The sequence below is a fragment of the Puccinia triticina genome, chromosome 6A (assembly GCF_026914185.1).
Source record: "Puccinia triticina chromosome 6A, complete sequence".
Classification (NCBI taxonomy): domain Eukaryota; kingdom Fungi; phylum Basidiomycota; class Pucciniomycetes; order Pucciniales; family Pucciniaceae; genus Puccinia; species Puccinia triticina.
Window position 1 is genome coordinate 2279125 of NC_070563.1, and position 23452 is coordinate 2302576.

Genomic DNA, 23452 nt, shown 5'->3' on the forward strand with positions numbered 1-23452 from the left:
GGTGGGCACCCGTGACAAGTAAAATTTAGTCAGTCATATTGTACCAGTGTAAATATAAGTGTAGTGCCCCAAGCAGTCCTGAAGACCTGAAAATTGAGAAGAAACCAAATCACATGAAGCCTGGAAACCAGAAGTATGTAGGTCACAGGTGTTATCGGAATATACTTAAAATTCCATCAATTTGAATACCCGTGCCAGCTTGTCTTGAGGCTCAGGAAATGAGTTACAAAACAAGCTGCTTACATGGATGATGGATCCAAGCCAAGAAGAAACACGTGAAATAAATAAAAAACACTGAAGGAAGATATATAAATGAGATTACCTACCAAATTGCATTGTCAGAAGAAAAGCTCTCTGGGGTTGGCAGTACCACATGTTACTTCGTGTTTTTAGACTTTTTTCCCTAGATAGGTCGCACTTTTTTCTACAAGATTTGAGATCATGTTGCTCCTACCTTTGTTTAACCTTAACTCATCATTGACATCATCATCTACTTTGTCCGAGCATTGACTCTTTGTTGCCTTGCTTTCAAAATCATAGAAGTTTATACATCATAATTATGTCACGACATGGGGCATGAAACTGCGACGTGTACCTTTTTGTGTTTACATATGCCGGTTACATAAATGAGAACAAGTTTTCTTCTAATCAAGTCAGCAAGCAAAGAAGAACTGAGTTATTAAAAAATAGGATAATCGTAGCATACAGTGCCTTATTAGTACACGAGTGATCAAGTTGTCTTGGGCGACTGGATATGGTCTCTTTATCCATCGAGATGGCTGACAACGAAGGGCGTGAGAAAAGAATTGGGTATGTTACTTTTGCTCAGACTCTTGGAGCGGTTGCTCTGTGTATGGCAGAGACGATGGCACCGGCTGCAAGGCTCCCAAGGCCTTCGGCGATAACTCTTGCCTTTTGGGCAGCTTCGTAGGCGTTAGCGAGGGCGGGCCAGGGTCCAGCCTGTGTAGCGCCCTCCGCAGAGCCGCCAGCGCTGCCCATCATGGCCGCCTTAAGGCTCGGTAGCTCGTTCAGGACCTCGACGCCGACCGAGCGGGCCCAGACGACCGGTGGGGTCTCTAGTGAGTACAGCTTATTGAGCTTGTCGACCGTTGCCATCACTAGATGATTCGCCAAATAACGCGACCTGGCATAAGGCGCAAGGGCTGTCAGTCCCCCTGGAGTGGACACAAAAAGGTAAAACGAACATTTATGCCAATCAGCATTCGGCCTCCAACTGAAATTTCTTTATTTTGGAGTAAACGCTCACCGATATCTTGACCATTTTCGATTGCCACTCGGACCGTCTTGGCTAGCTCCCTGGCATCTCCGAGACCCAGATTGAGACCTTGTCCGGCCATCGGATGGAGCACATGAGCAGCGTCCCCGACAAGGACGGTGCGAGTTGGTTGTGACACGTTTTCTGACGAAGGATCCCCGGAGCCATCGAGGGTACCGAGGTATTGATCCGCATGGAACATTCTCAGCGGGAAGCTAGCGATGGTCTCCATCCTGGCCCGAAGGACCTTTGGAGGCGTTTCCCCGTCCGAGACGGAGCCAGCCGGATGCACGCTAGGGGACAAGCGCCAGTCGATCTCCGCTTGGATCTCCGCCGAGTCAAGTGGCGTGGCGGCCGAATGAGCACCGATTCGCCCGAGCAGGTAAGCCACCGAGTCGTGAGGTAGCCGGAAGCAGGCATTGATTGCCGAGGCGAGGGTCTGGCCGTCCAAGGCCTTCAGCCCGGCTGCGATGTGGGGCAGAGTAGACCAGGCAAGCGATGCATGTCGATCGGAGAGCTGAAGACCACCAGCCAACCCGATCAGCAAATCTTTCAACAAACATCACGAGGAAAGCGTGACCTACCGGGAGGAACCCCAGAGGGCCGGCAGTCAAGAATCTCTGCCAAGCGGTCCAGTTGTACATGGTTGGCTCCAGTTCGAGTGTCCCGACGACACAATGCGCATTGTAGTTCCAGCCCGTCGACGTGATTTGTGAGTACGACTTGACCGGTGAATTGAAGCCGTCGGCGCCGACCTGAGAATGTAAGTACGATCGGAAAGGTAGAACCGCATGAAGTGAGCAAAATTTAGAGGAAGAGAAGAAAGACTGCTCATACCAGTAAACGGGCCTTCAGATGCTGGCCATCTTCGGTTCTGATCAGAGGCCAATTGGCCTCATCCGGTGAGATACTAGCGACCTTTGTTGAATTGTAGAGGTCGATGAGCGGGCGATTATCGAGGTTTTGAAGGAGGGCCTTTTGGAGATGGACGTTTTCGACAAAGCGGGCCATCTGAGGGATTTCGCCCGTCGGCTCATGTGATGGCGGAAGCCCGTCGAGCGAGTCAAACACGATCCGTGCATCCGAGAGCCCGTCCCATACCTAGAACCAAAGTTCATCCAAGCCGGCTCAGCCCCAGGGTCATCATTATCGGAGAGATTGTTCACATCTTCAAGTATCACATACTTACTTGCATCCGTTCAACGGGGTTGGTCCGACTCTGTTCTATGTATTGCCAAGCGCCAATCTCTATCAACAGAAACAAGCATAAAAACAAAAGATAAGATGGTGAGCGGTAAACTTTCATGTATGTCTAGAAATCCAGGACAAGACTCACGCTTGAGGAATTGAAGATTCTCGTTGGTGATCGAGCTGACTCGATTGCTCCATTGATCGGGTGGGAGAGACCAGTTGCTGAGTTTGGTGAGATCAGAGGCTTCCAAGACGGCGACCCGATATCCAGCTTGTCGCAGGGTTCTGCAAGACGCTATAGTAAGGAAGTCAGAAGAGGCTCTTGAAATCAGCGGACGTTCCTTTCCGGGACCGATCTGAAGACCAACGAGTTGATTCGTGGGCTCAGCTGAAGGAGGCTGACCAAATGCGTTGGCCAGGGTGAGGCCGACCACGCCACCGCCAACGATCACCACGTCGTAGTTCTGCACCTCGTCCTGCTTGGCCGGTCGGCGATCCGTGCCGATGTCCATCCCCGGGCGCGTGCTTGTGAGTGGCCTGGCCTGGAGCCACCGGGTCTTGCTTCTTCCGAGTCCATGGCGAGCAGGAGCACTGCCTCGCAACTGATTGAAAACATTCATCGTTCTTCTTGTGCTTTTGGTGGAGAATTAAGGCTCTGGATCGATCTATCGAATTAACCGGAACATAGACCGTCTGGACGAACGCGTACCTAGCAATCCAAGAGTGGAAACCAAGAAAATCGATTCGAACAAGTCAGAGCAGTCTGCTCCTCCGCAAACACGGATGCCAGTCCCTTCGCCCACACCACCTGCGTAAGCAACACTTCCGGGGACCCCCGCATACAACAACCGAAGAACCAAGGAAAGTGAAAAAAAGGCAAGTGAAGAGAGGTGCTATAGTATCCTAAATCTGGTCTCGGTTTAGCTCCCCGGAGAGGTTTTCCTACTTTAGGGTAGCCTTTAGCGCCTCCGGTGGAGGAGCTAAATTGAATCTGGGGAGCTAAATTTGGTTTAGTCCCTCGATTTAGCTCCCGCGGTGGAGATGCTCTTATGCCCCTTCGAGATCGCCAATAGGATATGCACCGCCTTCAACACCTTACGACTCGCTAGGAACGGCAAAGGGATTTCAGCCAAATGTAACCCATCTTTCATAGCGTCCTTTTTTTTTCAGATCATAGTGATCGGCGTGTGTTAGAGTCACAGTTGGGTGGCAAGAGAAATGAAAATACATAGACTTGTTGAGAAAAGCATCAAATGGTCGAGAAGAGTGGAGGACTTCCCGTCGGTTTTAGAAGACCGGCAAAATGTGATTTTCCATTTCTATTATCTATTCTCAAGCAGTTTCTCTGCTGAAAAATAGAAAAAACTGGCCTTGATTTCTCTGCTGAAAAATAGAAAAAACTGAAAAGCCAGCTTTCTAAATCGGCGGGAAGTCCTCCAGTGTCCTGTTGGTCCACTGAAATTACAAGTCTCTTGATCAAAATAAACGAGTGATGGTGTCAACCATGTCTTTTGCGCAGGTTACACGCCGGGGGTATGTATGTACCGAGCTTAACTAAGTCTCTCCGAGGAGGCGCAAAGCGCCTCCGAAGGAGAGGGTTACCTCTCAAGTCACACCATGGCCCTACAGACTCGAGAATTTCTGGCAAAAAAACACCTATTTTCTTTTCAAAATGTTTTTAAAAATGTAGTTTTTAGTTTAAAAAAGATCTGAGTAGACAGACTTGTAGCCTGCAATCTCATTTCACCATTTTTTACCCAACTGGCCCCCATTGTTGTAACCTAACCAATTAGGTTACAATTGGTGACACTTGCCTACCCCGAAGACCATACTGAGTCACCCGGAGAATAAGCTGCAGAGCTTATTCTCCACCAATTCATCAATATTCATTGCTTTTGTCTTATGAGGTTATCAGCCTGTAAATCTCGCCATACCAGGCCATACCTTCTTTCCTGATCTCTCTATCAACAAGGTAGCTTTGGATCAAGCATAATCAACCTGTCTCTCTCAGTATCTTCAAAAATTGTCATCAATCTTCAAGGGTATCCCAGCTTAGGGAATAATCGTCCCAACACACCTTTTCCTTTCTTTCTTTCTTTGGCTCTCTTTGCTTGGCAGACCATTGGATCTTCCAAGGTTATCAAGCACCTGCAACTGTTTGCTTGATTTTCTGAGTCTTCATCGCCTTCACCACAACCCTCACTGACAGCGGAAGAACAAGCACATTGTGATAAAGCGAAGCGGTGCGCCAACACTGTAAAATCTACTCCCTGGCACGGGGTAGGGCTTAGACGCAATCTTATTATTCCAACATCTACTCCTCTCTCCTTTTTTTCCGAAGAACTCAGACAATCAAGTATATAGTTTCAGTCTGCTCGCTTGCCTTGGTTGACTCTTTGGTCTACCTCCCCACCTTCCCCCCCTCCGCTTCTTTTGTTTTATGCCCGACCCCATTTGACCGGCCCCCACTTCTGGTTCTCAACGCCGCACATCCACTTCCTCTGCTTGGTCAGGACGATCAATCACCGAACTCAGTGTACAGGATCTAGTCAACGCAGTCACAGCATTGATTCAAGACACTCCTCATTGTCTGAATCAGATTTTCGGCCAAATCCCCGGTCCCAGCAATCAACCCGCCCAATCAACTCAATCACCCGGTGAAACCACAGTCATAGACCAGAGGATCCCAGGTGCTTGGCAACAAGCACGTCCGGCCACTCCCGGAAATCGATACCATCCGCAACTCCCGGATTTTGCAGCGTTTTTACCGACTGACGCCAAAGCTGCCCTGACGGAACAACACTACGCTCCCCTCCCACAATCTTTCCTCCCCCTGCTCCATCACCTCCTCCTCCCCCCCCCTCTTTTGCTTCGCCGGTCATATCTCAGGAAGACAACTCCTCCAACATCGAAATTCCACCTTCACCCCCGTCTCCCAATCACCCACCGCCAGCTTCTTTTGTCATGGACCCTCCCCCTCATCTCTCTGCGGCAAAACGTGCGGCCAATCTGGCTGAAGCCAAAGCGCAGCTAGAGGAGTCAAAAATTGTTGGCCAGGCGATTCATGCGGCAACTTGTTGGAATTCTGCCCGCTCAATTCGCCGTGCGCAGCTCTCCCTGTCGCAGCCTCCGCTCTCCCCCAATCGTCCGTCACAACACATTACCACCAGCCCGGATTCGTCCTGTCCTCAAACCACTCAATATTGACTAGACCAATCCGGACTCTCCTTGAAACATGCTCCCGACATCGCCAAACTCCTAACCACAAGCCAAACAACAATCCCTGAAACACTCTTATCCAAACCACAAGTCAGCCAACAACTGCCTCCTCAACCACAAGTCGACCACCGACCTCTCTCGTCTATAAAAACCTGAACTCTCACATTAATCTCCGGTTCCTTAGCAGCCTCATTTCAATCCTCGACGACCGCCTTCTCTGCTCACTTCATTTCAAGATTCCCCTTTGCCTCCAATTCTTTCCATCACTCCTCCTCTATCTTCTTTTGCTCATCTCCCTGCTCATCCAATCAAGCCACAACCAGCGCCTGTCAAAATCCTCAACATCAACCACTGACGCCCTGCTGGTAGCTCCGACCTTGTCACTTCAATACTTGAATTGGTTCTTCCCAATTTGGTGAGAAAAGAAACCAATCGCTCTCAAATCAACCCCGATATTGATCCCTCTCTTCTTCCCAGTGTCTACTATCTCTCCCTGTTTGATCTTGTCTTCTTCAGTCTCTCTGTTCTGATCCCTCAAAAAACCACCTCACTTCGCGGTATGCTCAAACTCCCTAGTTGTTATCTCCTTATTCCTCTTATCTGAATTGTCTTTGTTTTTTAGTTCTGGTTCTAGTTACAGTAATCAAGCCTGTTTTTCATCAGCTAGGTCTTCCGGAGCCGCTCCGTCGACTTTACCGGCTTTTTTGTAACGCAAGATGAATTTGTCAATTGGTAAGTTAGTTCCATCAAAGCATAACTCTTTGTCCATTGGTTTAATTTTAATTATTCAAGCTCCCAGTGCAGGCGCGTCATATCGCAGCATTACTGGTTCTATCTCTGGAAAGGGAACCACTGATGATCCATTGTCTGAATCCGGAGTTCTAGGACACGCTCGAATTTCTTCTGCGTGATCCAACGGATGAAATGACGCGGCCGAGGAGGGCCGTGCAGGGTTTCAAAACTGGCCGGGGTTTGCATAAAGGTTGATGGGTGGCGGCATAGGCTCCATCTCGAATAAGTCGTTAATATTTAGGCTAAAAAAAGTCGTGTAGTTTATGAAATAGAATAGATACGCTAATTTTTAAATGAAGCTATTTATAATAAAAGATACGCGTAAATATATGGAAAATACACGTAAGAATTTTTAATTTTAGAATTTAACTAGGGTTGAAGTGCCGCAGATGAATTTTTGCGACGTATACGCGGGAATAAAGCGCGTAAATAAGGAAAAGAATAAGGTTTGTAGCTAGATTTCTAGACGTTAAAGTCTGAAAGAAGGTTTTGCCACTGTTGGGACACCACTTGTGGAACACTCACGCAACGGGTAAGTAGAGCTTGGAGGGGAAATGTAAAGTATCACAATAATGACACGCTACAAGGGTGCTTGAAAGGCTGCCCTCCTGTAATAAGCTTTGGGAGTACACTAGAATTTTAGTGTGGCGCAATCTTCTGAAGATTTTTAGTCTAAGTAACTTAACTTGTTAAACCTTGTAGGAGTTTTGAGATTTGAGGCAATTGTTTGAAGAGGGCAAATTTAGAAGTGTTCAATTTTTAGAAGAGTTCAATATTTGAAGGGGGTAATTTATGAAGCTAATATTTCAAAGTGATGAATGCTTTATATGTAAACTAGAGGCCAAGCGGCTTCGCCGCTGCAAGGCCCCACTCAGCATCCGCGGGACCCCCCAGGCCAGCTGACCCCCCGCCCCCCCCTCCCCCCCCGTCACCCCACACCACACCCGGCCTCCCCAACACTCCACGCCCCCCCCCCCCCCCAACCGCGTCGTCCACCCCACGCGACCGCACGGCCCCGGGCCCCATGGGCCGAGGGGCCCGGCTGGGCAGGGTTCGGGAGGGGCCCTGGGCCAGCTCTCGCTCGATCTCAAGTCCAGCTCTTGCTTGATATCACGCACTTCCCCTTGGTCTCCCCACGTAGGACGCTATGAGGGCCGTGCGGTCTCCAATTGATTATCAGCCTCAAGGAACCAATCCCCAGGTCGAACCAGCAAGTGTGAGTCCGAGAACCCTATCTGTGACGGGGGGGTGCTCATTGAGATCCAATAACTTGACTGCACCAAGTTGATCGAAGTGTGCAGAATTATCTTCCTGCGCCCGCGGGGGCGGCGCGGTTGCGATGGGGTTGGGTGATTGTGGCCTCGTCATGGCCTTGTGTCGCTGCACATTCAGTTTATGTGCCTGAGTGCGGGTATGCTGGCGCCAATTATTTGCCCCCCTCGCCAAACTGCATAGCTTGCAGTAATAAACACCTTCCGTGTAGGTGAACTCTAAAGGAGGGGGGCACAATACAATCATCAGTTGAATAGCTCTCAAGTTCACGCAGAGCGGGGGCCGGTGCATCATGCAAACCTGATCCGTCGGGGGGAACCATTGTGTTTGCGTGGTCAAAAGCGGGGTTTGCATGATTGTTTGAACGGCGGATGTGCTGAATTGTTGTCTTGAGGCGGGGAACCGAGGTAACCGACCCAAATGCACTCTTGGGGGCGGGGCAGGGGTGTGACACGACCCTGTGTTGTATGTATGTGCATGTTGCACGTTTGAGGTCGCCGTCGTCTGAAACGATGACGGGTGGTTGTTGGCAGGCGGATGGGGCATATGAGGAGATCATGCCAATTCCCCCATCATGTCGCCCCTTGACCGGCCAGAGGTCGCAACCCAACGAGCCACCCGGCCTGACGCCCCCTCGAGGCGCCCAAGCGGCGACCAGGCCGGCGGGCAACATGCGGACGCCCGCTCGCTGCGGGTCCCAGCCGGCGTCAGGATGAGCTGTGCGATCGGCTGCCGACCCCAGTTCGCGGCACAGCCTGACGACAGCTCAACCGTGACGCATGGCTGGCCACCCGGGGAGGCGCCTGGCCCACGCCCTCAGCGGCACCTGTCAATATCACGGTCGACCTGACGCCCTCTAGGCTCGGGCGGCCAGCCGTGTATGACGGTGGCGCCAGCGTGACTCATAGTCACGCTGGCGTCCTGTAACGCCCACCTGGCGCATGTATGACTCCTGCGTCAGGTGGGCGCAGGAGCTTGTCCCGATTTGCCCGGGTGTGTATTCGGCGTTGTCGTGTGCCGTGCGGGTTGTTGTGGGGGTTATGTAGTGTCGGCCTGGTGATGTGACTCTGTTGTCAAGGCAGTGGTCGTGTGGCGTAGCGGCCGTTAATACAGTTGCGGTGTGGTAGCTAGATGCGGCGGGGTTTGGTGTCCGTGGCTTGGGGGGGGTGGGTAGTGTGCCTGGAGGGTATTGAAGGATCGGCGTGGTCTATAAAAGGAGGGGGGGGGGATGAGGGTAGTTTTCCTCAGGCAACTCACAAGCTGTAATTCCAGCTCGGGGGTCGTCTCACCCCCGTCCGCTGTTGCAATTGTGCAGTCCGGGGGGGATACTTGTGGGCCCCCCTTGTGCTTTAGGGCTGGGGGCCTTCCTCCCGACGCTTTTGGCCCTGCTAGACAGGGAAGGGCGGAGGGCCACGATGCGTCAGCTTGCTGCGCTAGGTGGCTGGGCGTGGGTTTTTTTTTTCCCCTCTGTGACACTTGTAATTTTGTGCGCTTTTTTTGTGTTTTTTTTTTACTGTGGCTGTTGCGGTTTGGTTGTTGCTTGTTTTTTAGGGGGGAAAACCTCTGAATTTTTTTTTGTAATTTGTCAAGTTGTAGGGGAAACCCTTGAATTTTTTTTCTACGAACCTGAGACTTGTATATACTTGGATATATAAACTAGTGCAGACATAGGGAAAAAGGAAACAAGAAGGGGAAAGGAAAGCTTCCTTTTATAGAGAAAAACACGTCTGAGAGTGGTTTTGTGATGTGTGAAATAATAAACTGTGTGAAATAATAATAACTAGAGGCCACGGCGGCTCCGCCGCTGTGTGTTTCAACCCAAAGTTAACCGTACCATTAACAAAGTTAAGCTTTATGCCACACCATGTTCAGGTGAACTATCAAAAGATTCAATGTAACATCTCTAATAACCTCATATCACACAGGCCAAGACGCTCCCCACCATACCCCTGTTGGGGTCTTACCGTATTGACCTCAGCGTTAACATTTTACAGTTTATAATAGGTCAAATCGCGATGACATTTAATTTGTCCGGGGGGACCAAGGGCAGGTCCAATAAATGGACAAATAAATTTACAGGACTTTCCTTATAGCCAAGGCGCATCTGATCAGCTAGGCTAACAGAACATTGAATTTAAGCATTGCACTCATGAAAAATTCAGGATAAAAATTGAACAAGCCCACAACCTCAGGCCTTATCATCAATACAGTCAACATCCCCACTAACACTTCACTACATGGTCAGACTTCCTCAAAAAAAAATTACTCGATCAAATCAAGTATTTTAGTCGAGTTGTAAAGGCCCAAGGAGTGATCTTGTTACCAAAGAGAGCTATTCATCTAACCACGGGCTAATCCCAAGCGCTAATCACTATTGGAGGCGCCGGCGACGCGGCCTGAATGAACCTAATTGCAACTTCAAGATCAATCGCAAACCACCATTAATCTTCACCCGTAGAAGGTCATCTCACCTTAACAATACACCGCCGCGTCCAATGATCAACACCAACCAGAAAGCCCAAAAACCACGCTCAATACCCTAAGAGACTTGAGTTCAAGCCTATCGTTGTAGCTAGGGTTGGAGAAATGACGAAGTTTACATGGACCCGCTTAAAGTTGACCTATACATTGTATCAGTTCCTATCAACTCGGCCTCAATATCGGAAACTACACACCTCGTGAACTGCTATAATTGAATATTCCGGCCCCAGACCAGGGTGATTGCTTAATGACATTGAGAGTTCTACGATCGTCCCAACGGCGTTTACTGTTAGGTGCTTAATAAAAGTTTTAGGACGACTGAAAGTTATTCATTTCTGATTAGATAATCTGTTACAAATAATCTAGAGAGAGAAAGAATAGCAAGTGTGATCTGGGAGGTGAAGATGCACCTGAAAGCAGAACGAGATGTGCCTGCTTCTGGTAGATGAGGAGAGCCAAGACTTGGAATGGTCTTAGACAATAGGCTTGGGGACTGTGATGATCTTTGCACCTAACGGCGGCAGGCTTCTCGTTAGCTTTGTCTACTTCTTTCTTCTCTGACTTGTTCTTTCTTTGACTTACAAGTACAACACCGTTCTATCGGAGTAGTCCCGTTTTGTCTTGCCGGAACAAGTCCGTTATACATATCTTGGTCTGCTTAGCGAACGTGATACGTTTGCATCAGCTGAGTATGTCTGTTTCTTTACCCATTGAGGGCTGGTGAGGGGCTTACGGATGGTTGGTCCTTCCGAAGCGGCTTCTGAGATTCTGTTGAGCAGATCTTGCTGGGTTTGGGATCCGAGTCGTTCTGTGAGTGTTCTGTATAAGAACGGGAGTAAGATCAGCTTTGTTTAAAGTCTGCTTACGTCCAATCTCGGGTACGTACAAGGTTCTGGGGTTTTGGCTGTTCTTTTGCTTGGCGTTGACCAGTAAGGTTCTAGCTTGTGCTTCCGCGGCTGTGATCGTCAGAGCGATACTTTCAGCTTAGGGTTCTGGGTCTGGGGGTCTGGACTGCGAAAGGGGGCTTACCTTTCATTGCAGCTGTGTCTGTGGTTCTGGTTGACCGCGCAAGCTTCCTTGACGGTTGCTGCGGGTGCGGGTCTGGAGCCGTATTCCTACAGCCTCACATGCTTTGAGTCTTGCGATTCAAAGCAGCTTCGGAGATTTGGATTACTCCTAGTTGCAGGAGGGATCTCCGGATGACTGAGCGGCCAAGCGCCTTGGTGAGAAAATTGGCGGTGTTGGCGTTGGATTTGATGTATTGCAGCTTGATGAGGTGGTGGATTATCAGCTCCCTGACGAAGTGCAGCCTGATGTCCATGTGCTTTGTCCTGAAGCTATTTTGGGACGTCTCGCTGTTGGCCAGGTCAATGGCCCCTTTGTTGTCGACGCAGACTTCGATGTGTTCAACTGCTTTCTGGATTTGGAGCTCCTTGATCAAAGTTGCAAGCCACGCGAGGTCTCTTCCTAGATCCGACAGCACTTTGTACTCGGCCTCAGCGGTCGAGAGCGAGACAGTGGTCTGTTTGGACGATTTCCAATTGATGAGGTGAGATCCGACTGTGACGGCAAAGCCGGTGGTGGAGCGGCGCGTGTCAAGGCAATTGCCCCAGTCCGCGTCTGAGTACGCTTGGAGTTGAAATGTGTCAGAGCGATTGAACGTGAGACCGACGTGCCGTGTTCCTGAGAGGTATCGGAAGACTTGTACGGCGGCTTGATGATGTTTTATACCTGGATTCTCTAGGTATTGTGATAGTTGGCTTACCGCGAACGAGATGTCAGGTCTTGTGAGGATACTGAGGTAGTTAAGTGAGCCAACAAGTGCTCGGTAATTAACGTCTAGTTTCTTGAGAGCGTCGATTTCAGGTTGAGATGCTTTCTTGAGGCGGTCACGAGGATTTAGAGGGCACGAGGCTGGATGTTCCTTGTCTAGGCCAAACTCGACCAGCTTGCGTTCGACATACTGTGTCTGATTGATCTGGAGGCCCGTTTTGAACCTTTCAATGTTCATGCCAAGTAGAAATTCGGCCTCGCCCGGATATTTGATGTCAAATTCTTGCTCCATCTCCTGCCGGAAGATCTCTGAGTTTTGGCTGATTATGACTATGTCGTCCATGTGGGCGAAAAGACATGTTGCTGGTCTCCCCTTGCCTTCGCCGCGCCAGAATACGCATGGGTTGGAGACAGCGATTTGGAAACCGAGAGACCTGAGGTAAGCGGTTAGCCGTTTGTACCAGACTAGTGGCGCTTGACGCAATCCGTAGATAGCTTTCTTGAGTTGGAGGACTGAGTTGGGCAGACAATCATACCCCTGTGGTGGCAGGAGCGTGACGGTATCTTCTAGTGGGCAGGTCAGGAAGGCGCTTCGAACGTCTAGTTGGTGAACTTTGAGATTGTTGTTCACGGCAAACGAAATAAGGAGTCGCAGGGATGCTGCCTTGCCGGTGGGCGTGTAGATGGCGAGGAAATTCCTGCCGTAGACCTGACGAAAGCCCTGGGCGCATATCCTAGCTTTAAACTCAATGACCTCGTTGGCCGGTCCGAGTTTCTGCCTGTGTGCCCATGTCGAAGGTATAGGTTTGTCTTCATTTGTCCTTGCCCAGACAATCCAAACCTCATGCTTGAGCATGTTGGCTATTTCCTTGAGCTCTGTCTGGATCCAGCTTTCATGGTCCTTGCCGCTGATGGCCTGTCAATGGGTTTTTGGGTCCAGTTCGATCTCGACTAGAAGCGCATGCCGAGCACGCTTGCCTTGCACGATGTTGCTGGGGTCTATGCTGCTTTTGATTTCATTGGCAAGCGGCGCGGTGGTCCAGGCATGTCTTTTGCCGCAGGGGATGACGTGAGGGATGGCAGCTGGAGGCGTTGTCGACGTAGTTGGAGGTTGCGTGCTGTTGGTATCTGGGGGTGCGGAGCTGGACGCACTGAGATCATGGATGATGTCGCTCATCTCCTGCTCTTCGTCATTGAGCTCCTGGGTTGCTTGTGCAGTATCTTCAAGGTCTTCCTCCTCGGCGAACGGGAGAAGTTCGTCAGCCCGGAAACTGGGCAGCTTGTTGTGGCCTATAACCGTGTGGCTTTTGTTGAGAGCCGGGCATTCTGGGAATACGGTCTCGTCAAAATGTACATGCTTTGCGGTGATGACCGCTTTGTCTTCCAGGCGGTAGATCCTGTAGGACGAGTAGTCGTTCTCGTAGCCGAGCAAGACTCCCTCCCAGGAAATGGCGGAAAACTTCGTTTCACATTTTGGCTTTGGCTTGACGACCCAGACTCTGCAACCGAACGGTCGAAAGAAATGGATGTTCGGCTTTGTTTTGAACATCAGCTCCAGTGGGGAGCTTTTAGTCTTTGATAGCGAGGGAAGGCAGTTGGTGGTGGCCGTCGCCGCTTGGACTGCCTCAGCCCACCATTCGGGAGCGAGATTGGCCTGCATCATGAGGCAGCGGGTCATGTCAATGACCGTGCGGTTAGCCCTCTCGGCTATACCGTTGTTCTGGGGGGTGTATGCTGGGGCAACGTTGTGTTGGATGCCCTGGCTGCAAAGGTGTTCATGCAACGTACCGTTGACGAACTCCCCGCCGCCGTCCGTGATCAGTTTGTTGAGCTGATGTCCGGTTTGCTTCTCGAAGAACACGCGGTAATCCTGGATTGCTTGAGTCACTTGGCTCTTCTCCTTCCAGATTGTCGTGTGTATGAGTCCGGTGTATTGATTGACAAGCGTGAGGAAGTACCTGGCGCCGCCATTCGTTGGAGGCGAGATGGGTCCTACAAGATTGCCGTGTACAACGCTAAGAGGGGCTGTAGCCTCTTTGAAGGTACCGTTGCAGGGGACTTGGGTGAGCTTCCCTTGCATGCATGCAGTGCACAAGTGGGATTTAGTGAGAAAGAGCTTGTCCGGGACGGCTTGAGCGATCCGACCGGAGCTAGCGTGGCCGAGGCGGTTATGCCACTTCTGGTGATCTGACAGGGTTGACGCTGGAACAGTATGTAGGTTTACCGGAGAGGTTTTGACTGGGGTGACTCTGACGATTTCAAGTAGATCATTCGAGATGTTGACCTGGAACGATGGCAGGTGATTGAGCTTAGCCATAAAGTTTGGGTCAGCCTAAATGCACTCCAAACTTTTACTTCATGCACTCCAAATTTTTGGCTTTGGGGGGCCAGCACTCCAAAAAAGTTGGAGTGCCTTAATTTTGTACTCCCAAAACATGGAGTCCCCAGATGGGCACTCCATGTTTATTGGAGTACACAACTGGGTACTCCAAAATTGACCAAAATAGGGGAGTGCAGCTAGATGCACTCCAAAAAAATGGAGTGCAAGCCCAAGCACTCCACCTTTTCAGTGGAGGATTTTGGCTTTGCACTCCAGCTGGCAAATACCAAATGGAGTGCATTGGGGTGCACTCCAATGTCTCCTTTTTTTTGGAGTGCCCACAATCACACCTCTCGATGACCGGTCTGGACCGGTCATCAAGGGGCACACGACCGGTCATCCAGAGGACTCATACCTCTTGATGACCAGCGCGGACCGGTCATCAGGCACACCTCTCGATGACCGGTGTGTACCGGTCATCGAGGGGAGGTGCTACTCTCGATGACCGGTCTTTACCGGTCATCAAGGGGACTCCCTCCCACCTCTCAATGACCGGCGCGGACCGGTCATCAGTCACACCTCCCGATGACCGGTCACCACCGGTCATCGAGAGGACTCACACCCCTCGATGACCGGTCACCACCGGTCATCGAGAGGACTCACACCCCTCGATGACCGGTCACCACCGGTCATCGAGAGGACTCACACCCCTCGATGACCGGTCAGACTGGTCATCGAGGGGACTCACACCTCTCAATGACCGGTCAGACCGGTCATCGAGGGGACTCACACCTCTCAATGACCGGTCAGACCGGTCATCGAGGGGACTCACACCTCTCAATGACCGGTCAGACCGGTCATCGAGGGGACTCACACCTCTCGATGACCGGTCAGACCGGTCATTGAGGGGACTCACACCTCTCGATGACCGGTCAGACCGGTCATTGAGGGGACTCACACCTCTCAATGACCGGTCATCACCGGTCATCGAGGTGAGTCACATTTCTTGATGACCGGTCAGACCGGTCATCGAGGGTAATAACACCTCTTGATGACCGGTGTGTACCAGTCATCGAGGGGAGGTGCTACTCTTGATGACCGGTCGGTCTGACCGGTCATCGAGAGGAGATGTTACTCCTCTTGACGAACGGCACAGACCGGTCATCAAGAGGAGATGTTACTCCTCTCGATGAACGGCACAGACCGGTCATCAAGAGATGTGACTCACCTCAATGACCGGTCATCACCGGTTATCAAGAGGTGTGAGATGGTGTGAGTCCTCTCGATGACCGGTGGTGACCGGTCATCAAGAGGTGTGAGCCCTCTTCATGACCGGTGATGACCGGTCATCGAGAGGAGGTGCTACTCTCGATGACCGGTCGGTCTAACCGGTCATCGAGAGGTGTGAGAGGACTCACACCATCTCACACCTCTCGATGACCGGTCTGACCGGTCATTGAGGAATGTGACTCACCTCGATGACCGGTCATCACCGGTCATCGAGAGGTGTTATTACCCTTGATGACCGGTCTGACCGGTCATCGAGAGATGGGACTCACCTCGATGGCCGGTGATGACTGGTCATCGAGAGGTGTTGTTACCCTCGATGACCGGACTGACCAATCATCGAGAGGTGTGAGCCCTCTCCATGACCGGTGATGACCGGTCATCAAGAGGAGGTGTTATTAGCCTCGATGACCGGTGGTGACCAATCATCAAGGTGTGAGTCCCCTCGATGACCGGTCATCGGGAGGTGTGACCGGTCCGCGCCGGTCATCGAGAGGTGTGAGTCCCCTCGGTGACCGGCACAGACCGGTCATCGAGAGGAGATGTTACTCCCCTGGATGACCGGCACAGACCGGTCATTGAGAGGAGATGTTACTCCCCTCGATGACCGGCACAGACCGGTCATCGAGAGGTGTGATTTCCCTCAATGACCGGCGGTCCGGTACAGACCGGTCATTGAGAGGAGATGTTCATCCGCTCAATGCCGGTCTGTACCGGTCATGGATATCAGGAGGATCAAGTGGGGTGTGTTTGTACATAGCCCGGTTGAAGTTGTAGGCACTCCAGCTCTGGCTGGAGTGCACAGTACTGCACTCCCCTTTTGAGGAGGAGAAATATCAGGAATGGAGTGCTAGGGGGATGCACTCCATTCTGATGGAGTGAGACTCATGGGCACTCATTACATTTCCTGGCCACTGGAGTTCTTTGTGGTGCACTCCAAAGATTCTTGAGTCCCCAGTTCTGCACTCCAATCAAGTTGGAGTACTCTAGTCTGTACTCCAACAATCATTGGAGTGCACACTCCATACACTCACTTTTGGAGTGCTTTTGGGATTTTTTTGGAGTGCATTTAGGCTGACCTTAAAGTTTCCGGCTTCCTTGTAGATGGAGGCCTTTGTCCCCATCAGCTGCATCATAGATATGAGATTTCTGGAGAGGTTAGGGACAAATAGCGCCTCATTGAGAGTGACTGTCTGGCCCGTCTGCAGAAGTAGCTGTGCGGTGCCTCGCGCCACAGCGGTTAACTCAGATTTGCCGCTTCCGGTGACGATGTTGATGTGCACCGGTTCTGTCTGGGAGAAGTACTGGAGCGAGTTCAGCATGTGATTGCTGGCTCCTGAGTCGAGGATGGTGGATAGGGGAGAGCCGCTGCCGGTGGTGTTATACGTGAAGGCTGGTTTGGCAATGGCTGTGTGGTGAGCTTCTTCCTGCTGTTTGTCTTCTGCGGTGGTGTGATATCCACGTTGCTTCTTGTGCGGTCGCTCCTGCTCCTGAAGTGGTTGATCAGGAGGTCGAGTCGTGGGATGTATCGTCCAGCACGTCTCTTCTGTGTGTGTTGTAGCTCTAGGGTTGTGTTTCCCACCGCTGCATCTGATGATAGGCCCTGAGCTTCTCTTTGGCTTGCAGTTGGGGTTGGCACTGGTGGCTAGGGCAGTGGAGGTGGATTGTTCAGGCTCGTTGATGAATTTTCTCTTGGTGGTGGTCTCGTGACGGCCAATGTCCCTCAGTTTGGCGATGATTTCTTGAGGTTTGCCGAGGGCTTTGAGATCCGCAAACAAAGCCTGCATGAGCATTGGTCGTCGTTTCGTGATCTTGCCTACAATGCCGCAGCTGACGAGTACGTCCGGGACTTTTAATCCAAGAGAGCTGAATTCAGCTAGACTAGCCTCCATTTTGACAATGTATGTATTCATGTCTCAATTGTATTGTATCTCGAGCCATTTGTTCCACACTTGAAAGACTGAGAGGAGGGAATCCGACGCATAGATGGTCTTGAGTTCGTTCCAGATTTTGTAAGGGTCTGTTTTGTTATCGTCATTGATTACGCTTGTGAAGATCTCATTGGAGATTGCTTCGCTAAGGATGCTACAGGTCCGAAGCGCTCCTTGGAGCTCGTCTTCATCGGGATCTTTGGACAAGGGCTCGTCAAGATTCTTCAAGATGGCGCGGCCGCAGGTGGATTTTGATTTTCCTTTCCCAAAGAGGGAAATTGGTGCCATTGAACTTCGGGACGTTGACGTGGTCCTTATCGGGGCTATAGGCGTCAGTCCTGGGAGGTTGTGGAGCTGTTTCCGTGCTGGCAGTTCTTTGGTTCCTCGTGTTGGCCATCAGGTCCTGCTTTCAGTTGAGCGTTGAGGGAGCTATCGAGCGTCCGAGACTGTAAATCTAAAAGTTTTAGGACAACTGAAAGTTATTCATTTCTGATTAGATAATCTGTTACAAATAATCTAGAGAGAGAAAGAATAGCAAGTGTGATCTGGGAGGTGAAGATGCACCTGAAAGCAGAACGAGATGTGCCTGCTTCTGGTAGATGAGGAGAGCCAAGACTTGGAATGGTCTTAGACAATAGGCTTGGGGACTGCGATGATCTTCGCACCTAACGGCGGCAGGCTTCTCGTTAGCTTTGTCTACTTCTTTCTTCTCTGACTTGTTCTTTCTTTGACTTACGAGTACGACACCGTTCTATCGGAGTAGTCCCGTTTTGTCTTGCCGGAACAAGTCCGTTATACATATCTTGGTCTGCTTAGCGAACGTGATACGTTTGCATCAGCTGAGTATGTCTGTTTCTTTACCCATTGAGGGCTGGTGAGGGGCTTACGGATGGTTGGTCCTTCCGAAGCGGCTTCTGAGATTCTGTTGAGCAGATCTTGCTGGGTTTGGGATCCGAGTCGTTCTGTGAGTGTTCTGTATAAGAACGGGAGTAAGATCAACTTTGTTTAAAGTCTGCTTACGTCCAATCTCGGGTACGTACAAGGTTCTGGGGTTTTGGCTGTTCTTTTGCTTGGCGTTGACCAGTAAGGTTCTAGCTTGTGCTTCCGCGGCTGTGATTGTCAGAGCAATACTTTCAGCTTAGGGTTCTGGGTCTGGGGGTCTGGACTGCGAAAGGGGGCTTACCTTTCATTGCAGCTGTGTCTTAGAGATGGCCCCGGCGAACCCGTTGCGGGTACCTGCTATCCGCTGGCGGGTACCCGCCAGCGGGTGCGGGTGCGGGTGCGGATGTCTGAGATTCCGGGAAAAAGTGGGCGGGTACCCGGATAATTCAACCCACACCCGCCCGCACCCGCCCACCGCTTCAACCGGAAGGCCTGATCCCTTCCGGTTGCCAAGGTTTTACAGCCTTGGCAGCCAGAAAAATCCACCTGGTCGCCGAGGACACACAACCTCATCGACCAGGAGGGATTCCTTCCGGTCACCGGGGCTGTAGCTCGGCGACCAGAAGGAAAAAATCATCCCGGTTGCAGAGGTTACAAAACCTCGGCGACCAGGAGGATACTATCTTGGTCACAAAGTTTGTAAAACCTCGGCGACCAAGAGGAAATAGTCCTGGTCGCAGAGGTTAAATAACCTCAGCGCGCGACCAGCAGGTAACCTCCTGGTCGCAGAGGTTACCTCGCCAACCAGAAGGCAACCTCTTGGTCGCCGAGGTTACCTCGCCAACCAGATCAAGGCAACTTCTTGGTCGCCAAGGTTACCTCGCCGACCAGAAGGCAACCTCTTGGTCGCCGAGGTTACCTCGCCGACCAGAAGCTAACCTCCTGGTCGCTGAAGCCACCTCGGCGACCAGAAGACAACCTCCTGGTCGCTGAAGTTACCTCGGCGACCAGAAGGAAACCTCCTGGTCGTCAAAGTTACCTCGGCGAACAGAAGGAAACCTCCTGGTCCCAGAGGTCTTATTGCAACCAGAACGGCTTCCTTTTGGTCGCCGAGGTCATCCCTCTTCGACCGAAAGGGGCCCCTTCCGGTCGCCGAGATGAGTTTCAAGGAGCGGGTATCCGCGGGTATCCGCGCGGGTACCCGCCCAGGCCGGCGGGTACCCGCCAACGAGTGCGGATGCGGGTACGGATGTCAGGATCCAGTCAAAACAGGCCGCGGGTACCCGCGCCCGCGCGGGTACCCGGGTGTGACGGATCCATCTCTACTGTGTCTGTGGTTCTGGTTGACCGCGCAAGCTTCCTTGACGGTTGCTGCGGGTGCGGGTCTGGAGCCGTATTCCTACACTTAAAACCTGAATGAGACATTGAGTCCGGAGTTGGGAGAGGAATCACCAACCTGAAGTCAAGTTCAAGCGATCCGTCGCGACTGAAGCCACAAATTGAACCTTTCATTGAGTAAATTCGCTTAGAAAATATGTTCGTTCCGTTGAAAATGCTCGCGCTCAAGTTAACAGGAAACAATGGCATCGGCCCACGCCCGCTTGACCGGAGAGAAGCCCAAATCAGATTAGTCTCTACTACGCCGAGCCTATCGATATCCGCCGAAACCTGCGCAAGAATGTCAGCAGTGTCCATTTAGATAAGGTTCAACTGACTGACGTCATGCTCCACAAAAATTTCGTCTTGCTGGGAGGCAAAGGCTAAGGGTTGAAAGTTGTAGAGAAGCGTTGACTTTATGCAAAGAGCTGGATTCGGACGGCGGTATTGATTGATAACAGGATGGAGAAGCAGTGAAAGGCAGTTGTCTGATGGGAGGATGGGGAACAGTGAAAGTCAGTCCTGCAGTCTATCTTAAATAATGTAGCCCTTCAGGCTCACGATGAGGGTTGCCAAGTATCTGGTGGGGTTCACATTCAGGACATCCCCTGGCCTCGCTGGTCTAGTGACGCATGATGAACTTCGACAGGAGGGGTACCAAGGCGTTATTGAAAAACCAAAATCAGATCTGCCTGGCTGGGCGCGGCTGGGCATAACGGTAACCTTGACCGCACTTTGGCCCGATAAGTCGCGCCTTGTGACAGTTGACCTGGGGTGTATTGGTTAATTGAATTGGGGGTGTAATTTATGCTGGAACCGTCAAAATGTGAGACGACGGGCTGGCCGTAATGGGAAATGAAGGAAACAATGTGTTGTGGGGGTGACGGTGTTGGCTTGTTCCTTGACTTTATCGGGTCTGCGCAAAGGGGGCGGAATGGGAAGGGTTGTCTCTCGTGGATACCGCTGCAGGGTTCAACACTTGATTAGGATGAAGGAATGGACGTGTTGTGGGCCTGACGGTGCTCGTCTGTTTGTTGATTTTCTGGGCCCGCGCGAGGATGGCCAATTAGGAAGGAATGTTTCACATGGAAACCATTGCGGGTGAATTTGGCGTTTTGATTGGCGTAGATATGAGGAAGGGTCCAACGGTCGAATAGTCGAGTAGGCATTTGTGTATATAGGTAGGACCGGCGGATGTTTGATTGTTCCCCAGGGAGTTTGGGGATGCTGAATGTGAAGCTAACCACCTCCCTCAACCCTTCCGCTGTTGCACGTGCACAGTTTGAAGGGCAAAGAGTGGGCCCCCCACTGGTTTGCAGCCTTTGCTGCGGGCCGGGGGCCTTCATGTCCAGTCCTTTTGACCCGTGCGCTTGACGCGGGCTGGGGGCTGAGTCTGTGGCACAGCACTTCTGCTGATGTTGGAAGGCTATTTGAAATTTTCTTTTCAATTTTAATTTGTTTATTTAACTGTATATTGTAGGTTGGTTGTATTTGTTATTATTTATGTTTTTGCGTTGGGGGATAGGCACTTTTGTCTCCATTATTGTTAATTGTTTGTAAATTGTAGGCAAAACCCTTGATTTTTTTTTTAAAGTTCTGGCAAATCTGTGCCTTTAATAAACTTGGATAAGTGTGAAAAGAAGAATTTAATATAGTGTGAAAAGGAATAGCTACTTTGGGAAAGCTGTTCCGAGTGTAGTGAAAAATATACCAAATTGGGAAGATGTTATGAAATAAAATACTCCTGGCTTTCACCCTAATTACTTAGACTAGATTTAAGCTTTGAAATGTAACTAGAATGGGAATTTAATATGTAGAGATGATCATATCTGTGACGTGTGAAGACAAAACCTAGTACTTATGTATAGATGAAAAACCAGCTAATGGGTGCGCTTTTGGATGAAGAAGTTTCACAGAAAAATTTATGTAACATCTTAGAACATAGTTACATTGTAACATCCACGCTTTTGGAGTATGCATCTAGTTGTAATTTATATGAAATATGTAAATTATAGATTTAGGGTGTTCAAAGTTGACTTGCATAAAATCATAACACCATAAAATCATAAAATTCTAAGCTTAGAAAATATGTTGCACCCAAGCACTCAAATTAGAGCAACATTTCTAGAATGGTACATATGAAATCATCACTTGAAAGTTTTATGATTTTATGATTTTATGCATTGAAAATTTTATGATTTCAACTTTGAACACCCTTATTTTTAAAAGAAATACCACATTGATTGGTCTTACCACATCGTCAGCTTATGGACTGGGGCTTTGTACTGCAAAAGGGGCTTAATCCGCTTACCTTTCTTAGCAGCTGGGCTTAGTCTGGTTGCGAGCTTCCTTGCGGAATGCTGCGTGTCTGGGGTTAACCACGCGAGCTTCCTTGCGGGTAGCTACGGGTGAGGGTCTGGGTCCATAATCCTACAAAGACCACCTACACAGAGACAGGTAAGAATGAATGCCTCCTCAAGCCTAGGTGAGTCTCTTTAGCCCTCACTCTTTACTTTCCACTTGAGTTCAACACTCTGAACTTCAATTCCCAGGGCCATCAGGGATTCAAATTCCATGATTGATGGTCCTGGGACTTGTTTTACACTCTTTCCCAGCTCCTGAAAAAATTAGTCTCTTGGGGTGCGCGCCGACCCTCATTTTTTTTGTAGTGTGAGCAGTGGATAGTGTTATAGTATTGCTAGTACCAGGTCAGAGGGGAAGTACCTTCTCCTTCAGGCTGAGCCGCAGCCGAGTAGGCTATGTGACATATGTCACAACACTCACCCCCTCGGCAAGGCCCTAAGAAACCTGGCAGGGGGCTCCAACTATGTACAAAAATGAGATACAAGATTTAGAAAAGGAGTTTAGAAAATAAAACTAGCTAGTAGTAATCATCCTGCTGGTTGTAGTCGTCCTGGTTGTGATCCCCGTCATAATTGTCAAAATCATTTCTTTCCTCATTGAAACCGCCAGAATCAGATTGTTGATAGTCAAATTGATCATTGGGAGCATCTTGGTGATCATCAAAATTGGAATTGTAGTCTTGAGAGTAGTCGGATTTATTGTCTTCATGATAGTATTCAGTGTGATGTTTTTGAAGATTATCAGGTTGATGATTCTGATCAGGGTGATTGTTGACTAGATCTGGAATTGCTGGATGAGGAAGAGATAGTGGCGGATAATGATGGTGAAAAGGGACAGGCGGGAGAGGATAGACTGTAGTAGGGGAAGATGGAACAGGATGAAAGTTTGGTTGAAAATTAGAGAAATGCTGGTGCAACGTTGGATCAGGCTGATAGGCAATTGGATGAGGCTGATGCGGAACTGAGACATTTTGGTAGGGGATCGGAATGAAAGGAAACGGAATTGGAACCATTGGATAAGTCATCGGGGCTGGCTGTATGGAGTCACATCTAACTCTATCATAGTTTTGGCATTGGTAGTGGTATTGTTATTTATGGTGTTCAAAGTTGGTTTGCATAATTTTATGCATGCACAAATCATAAAATCATAAAAATATTTTGGTGAGGAAATTTTTTATTACATAATCAGACTTTTATGATTTATGCATGCATAAAATTATGCAAACCAACTTTGAACACCATAATTGACAAGATCAGGATGATCAGGTTTGTGTTGAGCTGGTTCATC

General features: G+C 50.1%; 2 protein-coding genes across 2 annotated transcripts; one reads left to right on the plus strand and one right to left on the minus strand.

Moving 5' to 3' along the window:
- Window positions 1-825: 825 nt before the first annotated feature.
- Window positions 826-3087, minus strand: PtA15_6A298 (uncharacterized protein; the record flags this gene model as incomplete). The annotated part of the gene is made up of 8 exons (XM_053169988.1): window positions 826-847; window positions 1145-1175; window positions 1268-1793; window positions 1861-2031; window positions 2114-2377; window positions 2466-2524; window positions 2613-2762; window positions 2871-3087. The coding sequence occupies 8 exons, from the start codon at window positions 3085-3087 to the stop codon at window positions 826-828; spliced, it is 1440 nt and encodes a 479-aa protein (XP_053021225.1).
- Window positions 3088-8324: 5237 nt separating this feature from the next.
- PtA15_6A299 (uncharacterized protein) lies at window positions 8325-8815 on the plus strand (the record flags this gene model as incomplete). Its single annotated transcript, XM_053169989.1, has 2 exons — window positions 8325-8491; window positions 8797-8815. 2 exons carry the CDS (start codon window positions 8325-8327, stop codon window positions 8813-8815), a joined length of 186 nt encoding a protein of 61 aa, XP_053021226.1.
- Between the last annotated feature and the right edge of the window lie 14637 nt (window positions 8816-23452).